Source organism: Ylistrum balloti, unplaced genomic scaffold (genome assembly GCF_031769215.1).
Source record: "Ylistrum balloti isolate Yb309-2 unplaced genomic scaffold, AGI_CSIRO_Ybal_v1 Utg372074, whole genome shotgun sequence".
In the NCBI taxonomy this organism is placed as follows: domain Eukaryota; kingdom Metazoa; phylum Mollusca; class Bivalvia; order Pectinida; family Pectinidae; genus Ylistrum; species Ylistrum balloti.
In genome coordinates this window covers 1-17,464 of record NW_026783000.1, presented here as the reverse complement: position 1 = coordinate 17,464, position 17,464 = coordinate 1, and the positions used below count along the sequence as shown (strand labels likewise).

Sequence of the window (17,464 nt, the reverse complement as noted above, 5' to 3'; positions counted from 1 at the left end):
TGAATATTGTATAACAATCAATTATCTGGGATGATCTTTGAAGGGAGAGGGATAGATAAAGTGATTAATGATGAATTTTCCGAGTTTTTCTTAAGAATTATAATGTCATGACCGAGATGGGATTTGGAGGTATGAAAGATGTTTTTATGCTTTATTTTGATGAACTTCTAATCCTGTTCGGTATTAATAAAGAGTAGACAAAAAGATGTTACAATTGAAGTAGTCATTTACAATCAACTGTCAGCTGATGCCAGAATGTTAAATCATCAAATTATTTCAACATTTTTTATCCTGATTCTTCAATATACATATTGAAAATTGCAAAATTGAAAACACAACTAATTTAATACCTCAAAATAATTCGCTTCACGTTTTTGTAAATTAGCGCATTGATAAATTCATATCAGTAATACTGGCTTTACATTAACCACTATACAGAAGCGACAAATCACGCAGACATATTTTATCGCAATGCCTGCATATCTTGTTAGGTCACCGCTTTATAATACTAATTAAAATCTAAAATATTCTCAAAACAAATTTGACACAAAAACTAGGCAAACCTTAAATGAATGGCTATTGTTACGTTACGGAATTAACGTACAACAAATAAAACCCAACAGCTAGATTAAAATTCAGACAATTTAATAACAACAAATAAATTCTATACAGTACAATTCAAAATATTGCGATGGTGTACAGAGCCAGCTACTACTTAATCAAAAGTCAGAACTTATCTCTCAGTGGAAATCCTCCAAATCCAGATGAATCCACAATAGATTGTCCAGAAAACCGGGTAACCGCAGAATAATCCAAGATTTATTCCCACGCTGGGTATATATAAGTGCAAGTCCACAAGGCACTATCACTAAATCACTATAGAAGTCCACACTTCAGAGACTGAAGTCTCAAAATAAGCTCACTCAAGGCGTTAAAACTTCAAAAAGGCTCATCAGGGTCAGTTCCATCATATCTATATACATTAAAGGTTTCTAAAGTTCTTTTCTAGATGATTCTAGACTAGCAGGTACCTAGCTTGTTAACATGTGTCTCTAGAAACTTCCGGAAACACCCAGGTAATTTTAATAACCGAACTTCTAGATTTAGAAACTTCGGGAAACACGCAGGTCATTCTAGTAACCGAGCTTTCTAGAAAAATCTGCCTAGCACGATCTACACATATTGTGACAAATAATTATAAGGAGTTTTTTTATGTAAACAACCAATAAGATACAATGCATGTAAACACGGCACATCTGAATTTGGATTAATACACACCATCTATACATAACACTATGTATTCTGTGTTTTATCAAGGTATAGATTACATTAGAAATACGATGGTACGACTCAAAATTCCAAAATGATTTAAGGGCACTAAGGTGTTGGCAGATTATACCTATTTTCGGTGAATATATGATAAATAGGAAAATATAGATTGAAATAGTCCTTCCGAGTACAACCTACAAGATATTTTATACAGCAATCTCAAACATACTGAATGGAATATTAAGCAAATGTGTTAATCTCTTTACAAAAGATAAAAAATGTTTTTAAAATGTTACTCAGATCAAAAACTGTCAAGTAAATAATTGCTATATATGTGTTATCAAACCATATATTTACGGTTAAATATTTATGTGAACTTCTATACCGACAACTCATACAAAGCATTATGTTGTGAAGTTTGTACTATAACATCCCTTCGGTAACAACATTGTTTAACAGATATGAGTCGTGCAGCATAAATCTGATATGACGGTCAATTGTGGGAATGTGACAGCCCGATTATTTGACGATCATTTCATAGACGTGTGGCGCTCCTTCCTGTTCATTCGAAAGAGACGTATAATTTGGATCCGGAACGGATGGTTCTGTAAGGTAATAAAACGAAATTGACGAGAGTAGGATTTTTATATAGTTAAACAAATGACGTAGAAAATGTTATTAAAAAGATATTTTTGAAGGTGACAGCAAATAATAAATGCCTTATATTACAAATATGTCTGTCTATATATCGAAAAATCGAAATAGTACTTTTGTCTTTACTCATTACCTTTGTCGTTATCTGATGACTTTTTTCTATTTTGGATTATTCTGTAAAGATAGAAAGTTGATAACTGTCAATCAGAGGAAGCAACATCGGAGGTGAATCACGATATCGGGTTTTTCTCTATTTGTTATTGTTATGATATATTGCGTTTCAAGCTTTAAGAATGCAAAAGTATACACAAAACATGACAAAGACATATTTTCTTATTAAACAAAATGACTTTCCCTGCCCGGAAATGTTGCAATGACATTTCAGAAAGCTTAATCCTACCATGTCTCTTTCTTTGCCGTATTCCTAAATATCCTCTATAGATTATAACCGTTTTTTTTTCTGTCTTGAAGGCAAATTCGTATCGAATTTTAATTTCCGTAACGTTAAGTATCTATTAATGATGGACACTTTAGCTAGTGTACGGAATAGTTTAAAATCAATTTACATTCACATGGTTTTATAAAGAGTTATTCCACCTGCTATATGCAAATGTGACTTTTGCTCAGAATAACAACATGTTTGTTTTTAAACATTTAAGCATTAAATAAAAGTAGCGCATTACCCGAAACTGACATTACTTAACAGAACGTTCTCAGAACAAATCTATGATGGTCAATGTGATTATATAGACCGAAAAACAATAATTTGACAAATCAACAGTACTGTTCTTCTGTCGTTTGTTAACAATTTTTAGCAAGAATTGTATAACTTTGATAAACGACTGTAATTTTCATGTTGGAAGTTTTGTGGATGACAGCACACTTTACTAATGTTACTCACCGAAGTAGACATATTACCGTTGTGATGAACGCAGCAATCAGTAAACCAATAATGACGGCTTGAACAGCTATTATGATTAGCTTATGATCGGCTGAAATATAACAAAAGAGTCTGTTTGCTATTAAATCAGTACTGATCTTCCCCTCTCTGTTCAGGAAGTAGACATTTATTTCCTATAACATGCTCCAATTAGTCTTGCTCTCTTACAATTCATGCTTGAAAATGAAATGCTGATGTTAAGGAAATTATCTCGAATATTTCGAAAAGTATATACTTACCAGTGCTGTTACAATGACCGTCGTCTTTGTTACACGTACTGTCAGTGCAAGTGTCCAGACAATCTGCACCACACACAAATCCATACTTTCCCGCATAACATTCTGCACAAAAAATACCATGACTAAATCGCTTCATAATCTTATCCTTGAAGAATTTGCCATCAATTTCTTCTTTTTGTTTATCTTCTAAGACTTACAAATATATGCATAAAACACGTCTCGCTACTTTACCTAAACATTGTCCAGTTTGTTGATCACAAACGAAATTTTTACAAGTCACGGGGCACGTTAAGGCACATGTCGCATCATACTTTCCGATAATGCAATCTACAAGTGAAAAGGAATTCTAATTTTAGAACAAATGTATCAACAGTTTTATTTTTTATCAGCCGTCGCTAGTGTCATTATTTATGTTTATGTGTAATATTGTGAATTGCAAGACTTTAAAAAAAATCTTCGAATTTTGAAAATCATAGCATCATCTCGAAGGATTTTTTTTTAAAATTCACTTTTGAAATTTTAAAAAGAGGTGATAAGAAACAGGGAAGACACAGGAGTACCAAAGATACCATAATGATCCATAGAAACCTTGTCTCTCGTTGAAGATTGTTAATATTCACTCATATTGCAAAATCGAATTCCTGAGTCAAATATTTAAGAAGTATTCCATTTTTTGTAGCGTAGCATTTTGATGGCGTCAAGTTAATATGTGTCTTATTCCTTATTCAAACAAAAAGTGGGTCTTTTGTATATTTAAAATTTGCTGATCTTTTGTAAACTCTTTTGAAGAACAGAATTAAGTTTCTGTTACATGCTTTGATAAGATCAATCTTGTTTTATCAAAGCAGGCCAGCAATTCGAAAGAGAATGACATGGCATCATCTAGAAACACTTTAACATAATCTAAATTCAAAAATATTTTTAAGGCAAAATAGGTATGGCCGTTTATTTCTAACATGGTTCGTGGTCGCGAACATTGTCTTTTATGTATTCTTTTTTGGTGCTTGATGTTTCCTCACTTCTTGCCTTTGAGCTTAATGTTCATTCAAGTGGGAAAAAAGTAAGTCGCTTCTTTTCCAAAGACATACCAAAGAAACTAAATGATATTTTCTGTTATCCGATTGTCACTGATGGGATGTAAAAAGATTTGTTAATCAGTATAATATGAACGAGAAAGTGTTATGCCACCGCGCCCAGGCTATGATGTTACAGTGTGATGGCACTAAAAAGTGCCCATCAGTGACCACATCATCAATGGAAGCGGTCCCTTTTTGACTGTAGCTATGGCAGAGAATTACAAACAAAATAGCAAACGTTTTCCATCCCCTATCAAAGAATCAAATTCCAGCCGTTTTAAGTTAAAAGATAGCACGTTATCCAGTGTGATACAGATCCCTAGGTAATATTGATATTGGATTCAATAAAGATAGTATCCACCAACACCTCAGACACTTCATAAACCTGTCCTTGTCTTCGACAATATAGTATGCAGACGTATGTTAGCAACCTATTCGTGGTGTAAATATAAGCAAACAATTTATACGTATTCAAGTGAATTGTATGACATTTGAAAAGAATATCATGAATATACGTTTGTCGTTCTCAATTGGTAACCCTGTGTCGTAAGGTCAAGTACAAAACAAAGAAGCAATATCAACTTGCCATAACAATGTCCCGTCTTGCGGATACAAACATTGTCTTTACAATTCTTCGGGCAGTCAATGTCACACGCATCCCCGTGTTTTCCATTGGTACATTCTGTAAAACAAGCCATTCCTTAGATAATCAAGGTCATAATTGTGTCATAAGTGGCAATGTGACAGTCAAATGGTCAAGATTCAGTTCAAAAGGAAACTTTGAAATAAGCATATCTCCATTCCAACAATGTACAAGGAATCTTTCAATCTTTCAAGAAGTGAACTTGCCTATCATTCTTAAAAACAACTCTCATCTGATAATTGGTGTAATGTATGCCTTTGGATAGAATTCGTATTAAAGGTATCTCGTACAATACATTTTACTGATCACATATGCAATGCATTGTATATACGCATATAATACTAATTTCACTTGTAAAATCTTGTAATATGATATATCATTATATCATATAATGACAATAAAATGACGTCACTAACCCGTCGGAGCATTTTGACGTCACAAAAGAATTAATAAAATAACGTTTACTGCACTATTCAAACGTAATTTTCATGTCATAAACATACAGGTTCGAATTTGCTTCCCTCCCATTCAAATAAAAATGTCAAATTCTAGATATATCATATTGTTTTTCACGATTTTAGACATTTAACTGCTATTTTCACTTCTCTAAAGATACTGAAAGTTTATAGAATATGAAAATAGAACACATTGAATATAAAGCATTTTCATATAACTATGGCTTGGAATTAAATCCCTGTGTTGTGAGTGAACACAAAGAACATTTTGAAGGATCCCATTGTGTATGAATTTGCATTTTAATTTCCAGTTGCCTTTGAAGTTACAATTATAGTCTTTCGTAGCAAACTTGTAGTTGTTTTACAGAGAAACAGGCATTAGTTGTGTTGCTCTGATAAATATTTGCGTTTTTGTTTAGGTGATGCGCCGATTGAAATAAAGCGTGACAATTCAATTATATTATCACTTACCTGTACAATTTCCAGTGACCTTGTCACAGAACCTATCTTTACAGTTGTCAGAACATTTCTGATTACACATACTGCCATACCGTCCAGGAATACAATCTGCGAGTATAGAACAGGACCGAAATGACAAAACACTTATCTACTCTATCTGTTATTAACAAAAGATTTTCGGTAAGTTTACATGATTATCTCAATTAAGACTGAAATATTGTAAAAATACATTTCAGAATCAAATTTTAAAAAAGAAGAAAAAAAAAAATGGAATCACTTACCAATGCAGTATGCGGTTTCTTTTTCGCACAATATATCGTTACAGTTTACGGAGCAGTTGTGTTCACATCCATTGCCGTATTTTCCAGGAACGCATTCTAAGAATATAGAATGAGTCCACAATTATATAAGATAAATCTACTGCATCTCACATTGCCAATATCATTGCTTTCCTTAATGTTACATATAGTAAAGAAAACCATGTAAGATAGAAATCGATTATACGGCGATTGTTAATGCAGAATTCGTCAAAATCATGTGTATCCATCTCACAGTCACTCCTAATTTTACTAAACGGTTGCATGCACAAGTTTGGACATGAATGGGAGAATAGTATTAACAGTGGAGGGGGTTGGAGGGACCCTAGATTGTGAGGAAGTCATTTTTGTTTCATTCAGGTCAAATTAATTGTGATTTGTTGTTGTCCTTACAATTAACGGATTAACGTATTACCATACGAATCAGGGACACATTCTAAGGAAATGAATGGAGAATAAATTTCATTTCATTTTATTGACTTGATATAACCGTGAGTAAGTCTCAGTGACAAATGTGTACTTATCATTGTTTTTCGCTAGATGGGTTTTTAAGTAGTGAACGCAGGGGGACAAATGTAAAATTCACCAGCAGAAAGAATATGTTGTAATCTGTGTAACCTTAAATATCCTACACCAAGTGTAACTACATGTTTCTAAACCAGAGCCAAATTATTAACGAAAAGCTGACAAATTAATCGCTTGTATCGCCATACTTTTTAGGGACACATTCTAAGGATATAAAACGTGCTATTCATTATCATTTGTGTTCGCTTGTTGTGTTTCTTTATACATTGTTGTCCACGTTAAGTAACTTCTATTAAAACTTTGGAAACATTACACAGGTCTTAATCTGAACGCAAAATCGATGTAACTATTACAAAATATAGAGTGTTTAATATGAAGCAATTCCGTTAGGATGACTTCCTTACATTGTGGAGAATAAGTGATTAAGCAAATGCTAGATAAGAACCTGTCAATTGTGAAAAGTAACGACCTGAAGATATAAATATTTACAGGTTCATCATTTTCTTAAGTTGAAAATGTTGTAGCAATATATTATACGGTAAAAATGAACGAGGCTGTACTAAACGTAAATAAACTTGTACAGAACCCAGTGTCCTTGGCACACAACATGTCCTTACAGTTTACAGAACAGTCCTCAGGACATGTATCGCCGTTCTTCCCGTTAATGCAATCTGTAAACAACAGTACGTAGCAAACAACAGAAGAGAAACCAATTTGAAAATCTTGCGATATTAAAGTGACGGACAGGGGACAGAATAAGCATGTACATTTTGTAATATAACGGCACAACTTTACAATATGATATGGAAAAGACACTCACCAGTACAGTACCCAGTGTCCTTGGCACACAATCTGTCCTTACAGTTTACAGAACAGTCTTGGTCACATGTATCGCCGTACTTCCCGTTAATGCAATCTGTAAACAACAGTACGTTGCATACAACAGAAAAAAAAAATTGAAAATTTTGCGATATTAAAGTGACGGACTGGGGACAGAAGAAACATGTACATTTTGTAATATAACGGCACAACTTTACAATATGATATGGAAAAGACACTCACCAGTACAGTACCCAGTGTCCTTGGCACACAATCTGTCCTTACAGTTTACAGAACAGTCTTGGTCACATGTATCGCCGTACTTCCCGTTAATGCAATCTGTAAACAACAGTACGTTGCATACAACAGAAAAAAAAATTGAAAATTTTGCGATATTAAAGTGACGGACTGGGGACAGAAGAAACATGTACATTTTGTAATATAACGGCACAACTTTACAATATGATATGGAAAAGACACTCACCAGTACAGTACCCAGTGTCCTTGGCACACAATCTGTCCTTACAGTTTACAGAACAGTTTTGGTCACATGTATCGCCGTACTTCCCGTTAATGCAATCTTTAAACAACAGTACGTTGCATACAACAGAAAAAAAACAATTTGAAAATTTTGCGATATTAAAGTGACGGACTGGGGACAGAAGAAACATGTACATTTTGTAATATAACGGCACAACTTTACAATATGATATGGAAAATACACTCACCAGTACAGTACCCAGTGTCCTTGGCACACCACCTGTCCTTACAGTTTACAAAACAGTCTTGGTCACATATATCGCCATACCTCCTGTTATTGCAATCTGTAAACAACAGTACGATTTCCCGTGTAAATAGAGACTTTCCCAATTCCCCAATTAATCAGTATGACCATCTACATTTCTCTAATCCGGATGTTGATAACCACATGACTAATGACTCTATGCATTGCGGTCAAATGCTATCATTTTAATAAACTGTGGCAACTTCTTTTTGATAATTTACTTTTAGTCATGAATCACCAAACGAACATCTGTGTAAGTCGATTTCAATGTCAAAATTATATCTCCTAATACATTACTCACCAATACAGTATCCGTTGGACTTCATGCACATGCTATTATTACAGTCCGCAGAACAGTCTTGATCACATGTATCGCCATATTTTCCAGGAATACATTCTGATAGCATGGAAACATCTTTCATATTCTATATCTAATTTATTACAGCAATAATTGATTTATTCATATGAATCATGTCAATAGAAACACTATTATTTCGTAGTTGCTGTGAAAATAAATCTTTCTTTTTCAGAAATGATTAATAAGATTTTGTTATATCCAAAGTAATGGGAATTAACACACAATTGCTAGTTTCAGATTTTTTTCTGTTTGTTCTTAAATGAGAATTAACATTGTATGATTGATATCAAAGTAGCTGCTCTCGTAGTTGGAACCAAAATTATGTTGAAGGTCTAAAAACTAAGTATGCTAATCCAGACGGAATAACACCATGCAGTGAAGTGATACTTCGCCTGGTGATATTGTGTTCTGTTCATGTCTATGTAAACAAAAATACAAAAATTGTTTTATACAATAAAAATAATCATATGTCACTAAAATCTTGATCGTTTAAATGTAAAATGCATGTTACATGTTTTGTTATATATTAATGCTTTGACGAGTATTTTGTGATTAACTTAACGTTCTGTTTATTAATGAATATTAAGCAAATAGAGACGGAAGGTCTTTTACAACATTTAATTTTGATACTATCGTGCTGAAGAAAATTAAAGGAAGTCATAATAGTGATGAATAAAGCTTACAACACTATTATACTTTTTGAATATATATGATATTAAACGGAGAAGCATAAAAAGTTCCTTTTCGTTTTATTTTGGCCAGTGAAATATTGAAATTTATCAATTTGGGAAAAGATTATATCATCACCGCAAAGATAACATAATATTTATTATGTCAATATTAGTGATAATATTACATTTCCAGTGATGATATTACTTTTTATTGATGATAAAATTTTCGTACTTTTGACCAACGAAAGCGGTGTTCTCAAGTCACTTCATTAAGAAATCACCGACTTTCATGTTTGGATGCAAATGAAGCGAATGTTGAATGAACCACATATCTAAGGCCGATCCAAACATAAAAGAAGCCAGTGTGTTCAAATAGGAAAGTCTGCGTAATTCAATGACTCTGACTGGTCAAAACTGTTTAAGTTATATCTCTACTGTTAAAGTTATATATTACTGCAGTGACGATATACGTCTTTCATAAACTGATAAAGTCCTACATTTCACGGTAAAAGAGTAAAACAATTATGCATTACTGTTTCTTTATCAATAACGAGAAATCATACCAATTTTCATGGCCGCCTGTTTTCATATAAACATACATAATAACAACTGCAATATATAATGACCTTTTATGGGAATTCAGTTGGCACTTTTTCTAAACATAATGCGATACTTAGATTATCTTCAAAACGAAATTTCAGACAGAAGTTTGTCACAAAAGTACCTGGTAATAATAATTTACAGGAGTGGAATAGTATATATATATTGCACTGCAGAGAACACCTACAGCATTTGTTATCTAAAATCTCGAATTAGTCACTATCAAACAAAATATCACGAATCGTTTAAAAGTCATGTCAGTTTTCAAATGCATTATAATCTATCTGACCAAAAAATAATTAGATGTTCACAATTTCTATTGTAATCACTCATTTTTATTCGTCAACAGTTAGACAATCACAAAGAGACAGAAACATAAAAAGAATTTCACTCTGGGTAAATGTCAGGTTGTCATCTTGGTTTTCATTTGCCATGTGTTCCTGTACAACATTTGTAAAGGTGCCCTGGGATCAACAAATTCATATAACATTATTGAAATTGTTGACATTATACTTCTTCAAATCGATTGTTGACAAAAAGACAGTTAAAACTTCAACTATAATGATAAATCCTTGAACTATGTAATAATTTATCATTAGGAAAAACTTATTGCATGTTACAATTCATTAATTCTTTGTTAAATCACATGCTTTGATAAAATACACAGATATCATATGACCAGTCTTATACATAACTCTGGGTTGATAATGTCAATATAATAAATAATACAACCATAAGAGGTTTTGAGCGTGATGTATCGATAACAGCACTGTCACCTTGATCGGTCAAACTACCTTTCTAAAGCGTACCAGAAATGGCGTATGTAGAGTACGAGATGGTTCGGAATCAGCTATGTTAAACAAAGCACACATTACTTTGCTACAACTACATTACATCTTGTGTACGTGTATCTATAATCCTTTTACCATTTTGTCACACTAGTTAAGCTTATATAACATTAGGAACGTCGATCTATTCACTACTATTTCATACACCGCACCAGGCATGGACGCTTTTCATCGCCCATTGGTGATGACAATGTGACCATCGAAACTTCAAACTTAATTTCTACTGGTTGTGTTATATCAGCTGTACAGTACATACCAATATTCGGTCTGTGTATAAAATAATACACGCTAATCCGATAGTTACTTATTTCACATACCTAAACAATGTCCAGAGTCTTTATTACAGAGGCTGTCTTTACAGTTCGTAGAGCAATCCATGTCACAAGCACTGCCATACTTTTTCGGGAAACAGTCTTAAATGTAAAAGATATATATTATCGATGAAGTAATAACGACAACACGGATCAATTAATTGTCATTTTTTGAGGCAGTACACACCCTTTATTAAGTTTGGATTATTTTTTCATTACGCCCTGCATGTATTAACAGTAAGAACCGCCCGGTGTAGGACGTGTCAGGTTTAAGTGGAATCTGCAACCCAGAGGGGATAATAATAAAGACGGTCAGACGCCTTAAACACTCGCCACTTCGGCCCCCTTTATAAAATACAAACTATTACCAAAATTTAACAAATACAGAGAACATAAAACAGAGACAAAATCTCATTGTCTAGATAGTATATAATACTAAGAATCAAAGAAAGAAAGGATCGAACGTGCTGCTATTGGGGCAACAGATCAATTCTGGTTTCAATGTTTTGTAAAAGAAAAATAAAGATGAAACCCCTTGATTGTGCAGGGGGCCTCATAATTCGTTTCCTCTTACGACATTCAGTCGGATACATCAATCATATAAGTCATCCGCATTCGCACATTTATCAGCAGTATGTGATTCATAAAAACTGTCTGTAACAGAATGACCTATAGAACTTTCAGAAGGAATCGCAAAATGAGATCAGCATATCTTTGAGAATTCATTACTGTACTGGTATGTTATTTTATAAACTTACAAAAGCAGGAGCCAGATTTCGGGTTACAGTTGCCTCCGTAACAAGTTTCTGGGCAATCCTTTTCACAGTTGCCATCACCGTAATGGCCTGCTGCACATCCTAAGGGTGAACATAATAAAACGCTTCGAATACAGGTTTGATTTTCAAACATATTTTTACACCATATGCCTAGAAAAGATTAGTAAACATTATTGTTTCCCTGCTATCTTTTTTTCTCTATTGCTTTCTTTCTTTCCTGCTTTCAAGCACTCAGAAGCTGCACAAAAAGACACATATAAACAAAGACAGACAGCGAGAGAGAAAACGAAATAGTGGTAATGACAAAACAGAAATTTTTTTGCTAGAAAATGCATTATAAAATGCTATTTAATTTTAGTTCTCATAGGACAAAGGAAAACGTCCTGGCATGGCATTTGTATATAATGAATTTTCTTCAGTATATCTAATGTAGATTTTTTTGTATTATTTTAATAATCTTTACTAAAAATAAAGATAATTTCGAAGGATTAACAGATGTACTTACCAAGAACTATAACCTCACATAACTCCAGCACAGCTGGAGAAGCATACCAGGTGTGTCGTGGTGGATCGTTTCTGTAGTTGTATACAGTAACATACCGGCCAACATACGGGCACTGATGTATTATATTCAGTTGTACCGTTGCTTCAGTAGTACTCGTATCCTCATAACAGCGGACACCGTTTGTTGGGGAATCCGTGTTATTAGATATATAAAGGTGGTAACCTCCTAATCTTTCCCCAAATTCAGCTGAAAATATGTCAAAAGTAAAATAGTAATTATTCAGTCTATACAACTGCGTTATTATGTTTTTGCCGCAGGTTGATTTCTCGGAAGAAAATACTGAAATCTTTAGTTGACAGCAGTATCATCACAAACATCAGTATTATTTTCTTTGATGCCGACTCCAACATGAACAGGTTTGAGATAAGGGCACGGATAGGCTTTTCTACATCAACCCACTCCGCAACACCCACCCCCGCGTATTTTAAAAATGTTTTCCTGCTTTACAATTTTCCAGTTTTCCAGTTTTCCAATGTATCTTCAAAACGACCTGCTATAATATCATGCTGTACAGTAAATATAATATTTAAAGGCAATAAGGCAGGGAAGTAAACTCGAGATCAATTTTCAATCATATTATATTATTTAAGGATTTCTTGGAATTTAAGTGAATTGAAGTTTATTGTGTGATTTTTATCTAGTGACATGAGATGCGATTCGACGAAAGCCGTACGTTTAGCTAACAACTTTAAAATAATATTTCGCAAATAACTGTAGTAGAACTGTCACATGAAAACGAGCGTACCTTCTGCAACTCATAGACATTATCTAATATTTAACATTTAATTAAAATCTCCAAAAATTCGACCTCCAAGCATATCTCATCTCCATCAGAAAATTATTTTTGACTTTTAGCTACAATGTTATCATGGTGCGGTCAGATCAAGTGTTTTTTAAACTGTCTGCAATGGCATGTTAAACAGTCTTTCCATGTTCTGCAATTGAAAAATATTTGTGACCTTTCGAAAAAACAAGAATTTGAATGACTGAAATGTTCGGAATTTCGTCAAAAAGTGTAACGTCAAATATAGAACTACCATAACGTATTTTCGTCACAAGATTACTCTTACAGCATTCAGTGTGGGAGACGTGAGATGTTTTATCCGTTCTGAGCCTAATTGCGTGTTAAAATGAGGTCTTATCATATTATTCAGCTTGTAAAAACAGTTGATAGTGTTAAAACTGCCAACAACAACCAATGACATTAATGGTCTGGTCATTGACAAAAAGAAATATCGATATACCGAATGAAGATTCACACCAAAACATAAGTGGCAATCGATCAATATACCCTCGGCTATGAACAACATAAACAGGCAACTTGTACACCAAAAGACAAAACATCCCTCCCCTCCCATAAGCCAGACTAGCCACTCCTACGAATGGGCACCGTAACGAGTGGCAGTCATCACTGGGCCACTTGTGGAAAATAGAAAAAATTCAAATTACTTGTTTTCAGATTTGACTGACATCACTAGAAAGAATTCCTGTGAAATTATAGTCCTTTTAACAATCACGCCGGTTCATAAGACGATAAAGATCATACATGAGCGATTTCAACAAGACAAAACAAGGAAACAACAGCGAGCCTACTTTGGATGTAGTCAGGAAAGAAAAGGAGAACAACCTTACATCTCACCAAAACCAGGTTAATACACCATAAATTTTACAATTGAAGAGGGGACAGAAAGAAAATTCCTTTCTTCGATTCATTGATCTTAAGAAGGTCGGGTACTGGTAAACAAGAAAATATAAACATATGAACATAATTCTAATCCAAAATCAAATTCAATAAAACTAGGGCATAATGTTAATTCATAGAAGATTTAGAGAGACTCCTGAAAAAAGCACGTGGAGAATGATATCATGTGTTCAGAAAGAGTAAGCGTCTTCTGCTTAATCGATGACTCCTCTCGTATCAAGCACTCAAATGGGAACTAAACGTTCAACAACAGAACCAACTGGAAAGCTAGCGACTGTCAAACATGTCCAGCTTGGTATCGAAAAGAGATCAATGGTGACCGTAAGACTTTCCCTATTTTCCATCAACCTGCATCTTTTAAAAACCTTTATTATAAGTTTGTCATTTATCGTTCTGCACAAACACCGTGAAACTGAGAAAAGAGCTTTGAGTATCGAGTAAACTACCATGTACATCCCATAGGTTGGGGATATATGAATCTTGCTATCTAGATATAGAGAAATCACAATGGCAAAATTGAAATCATTACTATTATCTTACAGGATACTCGATAAGCGGTTAATGTAAGAAAGCCTATCGGTTCTTCATCTTCAATTGTGTTGAGTATACCAGATCGAAGTGGTTAATAAATATCTTGTTATTTAAAGACAAGACCTCATCAATATGTCTGAACGTAAATCCTAAAGACCTTGCAATACCTTATTTTGCCTGTTTTAATTAGCCTTTCGATAAATTTAGCCTCATATGAAAACCAAAGCAAGTCAGGCAACAGAGAGTCACAGTTACTCCTCAACATAGGTATGGTAATACTCTGTTTAAAGATAACACCTCTAAACTTCCCGACGATTGTTTAACCCGGAAACTCGATCATTTCTGTTGTTGTTGTTTTTTTTTATTATTTTTATTTTATTTTGGGGTATTATTCATGAAATACATTTAAATATAGCCTACAGCGATACACGTATACCGCCCCTCGCCCTTTTTTGGAAAAGAAAGCCCTCATAACAAGAGAACGAAGGAATTGTTTTACTTTAGAATGGACCATGGTGGTGTATAGTGTGACAGCATCAAATTTAAATGTTCTCTTAGATGTTTTTGGAGAAGTATGTTGATGATTGAGTTTATTGGTCGGCATATTGATACCATTGAACAATATTCTATTTTTTGTATTAAATTGGAGTTTTTGATTCTCGTTTGTATGTCTCGTGAGTTTTCGTTGTTGATTACAGAGTTCTATTAACTGACTCGAATTGTCCAAGATATACATGTTAGATGTCGACGGCGAGACAGAAGTAGCTTACCATCACCGAACATCTGAACGTATTCTCTTTGTATTTTTGCGAGGGTCTCCGTGTTAGCCTCTCATGTATTCGTATTTGCCTCCGTTATATCGAATTTCATTTTAGATTAAGTCTGTTGGCAAGACATTACTTTCTTTGTTGTCTTGATAATCCTTTACATAGAAAGTATAAATGAAATATTTGTAGCATATTTCAATAATCAGGTGTATTGATATTAAAAATTTAACAGTGATACTGTACTTCTTACATTCTAGTTTCATCGGTAGGGGTTTTATAATTTGTCATAACAACATAACTATAGTTTTTAATCCAAAAAGTCAAGCTGATAACGTGTGCAAAAATATTCATTCTGAACAGCAGACAGGAAAAAGTAACAATTCGAAAGAATGTATTTTTGCAGACTATGTACATTGTTAAAAAACTTAACATAATACCAAGCCTGAATGGAGGTCAAAGTATTTTAAGTAATTACAGCGAATTTCCTCATTGACAACTCAAACAATTGGCTCATTCACGTGAGAAATGGAAAAGCTGTCAATTTGGCAGAGCATTCCGCACCTTTCAGAAAGAAAAAAAAACATTTTTTTTTATTTTGCTTTGCAGTTTGGTACAGAGACAATTTTTAAAGAGTCTTATATCTTGAAATTCCTAATGCGATTTTTTAATAACAAATTTTGTCGATTGGTTTGTTGAAGCAATGACATCGTGATGTCCTTATTATGTGATGCATTTCTATTTCCAAATCAGAACATAGATAAATACCTATCTGATCAGGGACCCATTCCATCCCAACCCTTTTCCGAACATCGTTGATGTCACATTTTATCAATATTATATTTAATGTTACGTAAACTTACCTCTATAAATTATTTGTATTGTGTCAATGGTGCTCATCTGTCCTAGATCTACACGCCACCAAACGGTCTTAGGATTCCCAGCTACAGACGTGTGTGTACAACAATCAGAGTATATTTCTGTATTTGTGCAAGTATCCACTGCCGCTCTTGCTAGCCATTTTCCCGTATGTTGGTTGCTGCTTTGCTGGGCAGACTTTAAAGCAGCTATATTACCTGTAATTCAACACAATAAATATAGGTGATCAAGTAGGGCTTGTAATTCATCATGACAATGGTAAACTGATTCTGCAATTTAAGGAGCGATTTTATCAGACTTAGAACACAACAGTTAAAACCGTATATGTGCTTAAATGAACAGATGTCAATTAATAGCATGTGAAAACGCATGGTTTATCGTGGTGCATATCCTGAATGTATGTCTTCTTTAATTTGTCACATAACAAATATATGCCTGGTGTAGTCTAGATAATCATTATGACACCAGAAGAACAATTGTTAATCCTACTAATTCAATAAGATTTAAAATACTTGCACTACAGAAAAATGAATGCCGTGCACAAATGCTCACAGAATGTATCATTTAGCTTGAACAAATATACAAGTATCCAAACGACTAAACAACATGTAAAAACTTCTTGACGTGTACGCTTTCTGGAGAACGCATGGAAATAAATCACTCGACACTTGTCTATAAATGATGACTTGATATGCTCGTAAAGGAAACATTTTTAAAATCCCCGTGATAAATACAGCCATATTACATTCCATATCAACAGAATAAACAACTTTAAGAGGTTCAATCGCTGATTTGATTAGATGCTGAACCTCTCAAAATTTGGTTGTCCACGATATACACGAGCTGCTGTGTTATATCGTACTGTGAAAACATAAAGTCATGTATATATTGACCAATTGAAAATATTATCACAATGTAAACCAAGACACAGCTAACATTAAAATGAAATACAATGATCTCATGGTTCACGTTTTCGCATTAATGCATTTTTCGGTTTAGTTAAGTTTTTAAAACCGACCACTGGTAAATTCAAGGAAAAAACATATGCCTCTGTGCCATGAAATGCTTCTATACTATAGCATCCCCAAGACTGTAGACCGAAAACCCAAAATGATATTTTGTAATCAGGAAGTACGTTGTATACGGTGAGATATTTATTCTGTCTATGCGTTTATGTTTAATGTTTTTGTTTTCTTACTTATAGTACATACGTTAATTACTTACCTTCTGGTCTGCAGGTGTTGAACATCAGGAACAAGACCAGATATACGCCTCTGTT

At 33.8% G+C, this 17,464-nt stretch overlaps 1 protein-coding gene across 1 annotated transcript in view; it reads right to left on the bottom strand.

Annotated features, from left to right (window-relative positions):
- Nucleotides 1-16,382, bottom strand: part of LOC132564217 (receptor-type tyrosine-protein phosphatase kappa-like) — a gene marked incomplete at its 5' end in the record, with an annotated part of 49,366 nt that extends 32,984 nt beyond the window's left edge. Inside the window, 7 exon segments of the mRNA XM_060228890.1 lie at nt 7,153-7,248; nt 7,398-7,493; nt 7,640-7,735; nt 10,975-11,070; nt 11,727-11,825; nt 12,250-12,495; nt 16,170-16,382. Coding sequence (XP_060084873.1) covers nt 7,153-7,248; nt 7,398-7,493; nt 7,640-7,735; nt 10,975-11,070; nt 11,727-11,825; nt 12,250-12,495; nt 16,170-16,382 — 942 coding nt within the window.
- Nucleotides 16,383-17,464: the final 1,082 nt, after the last annotated feature.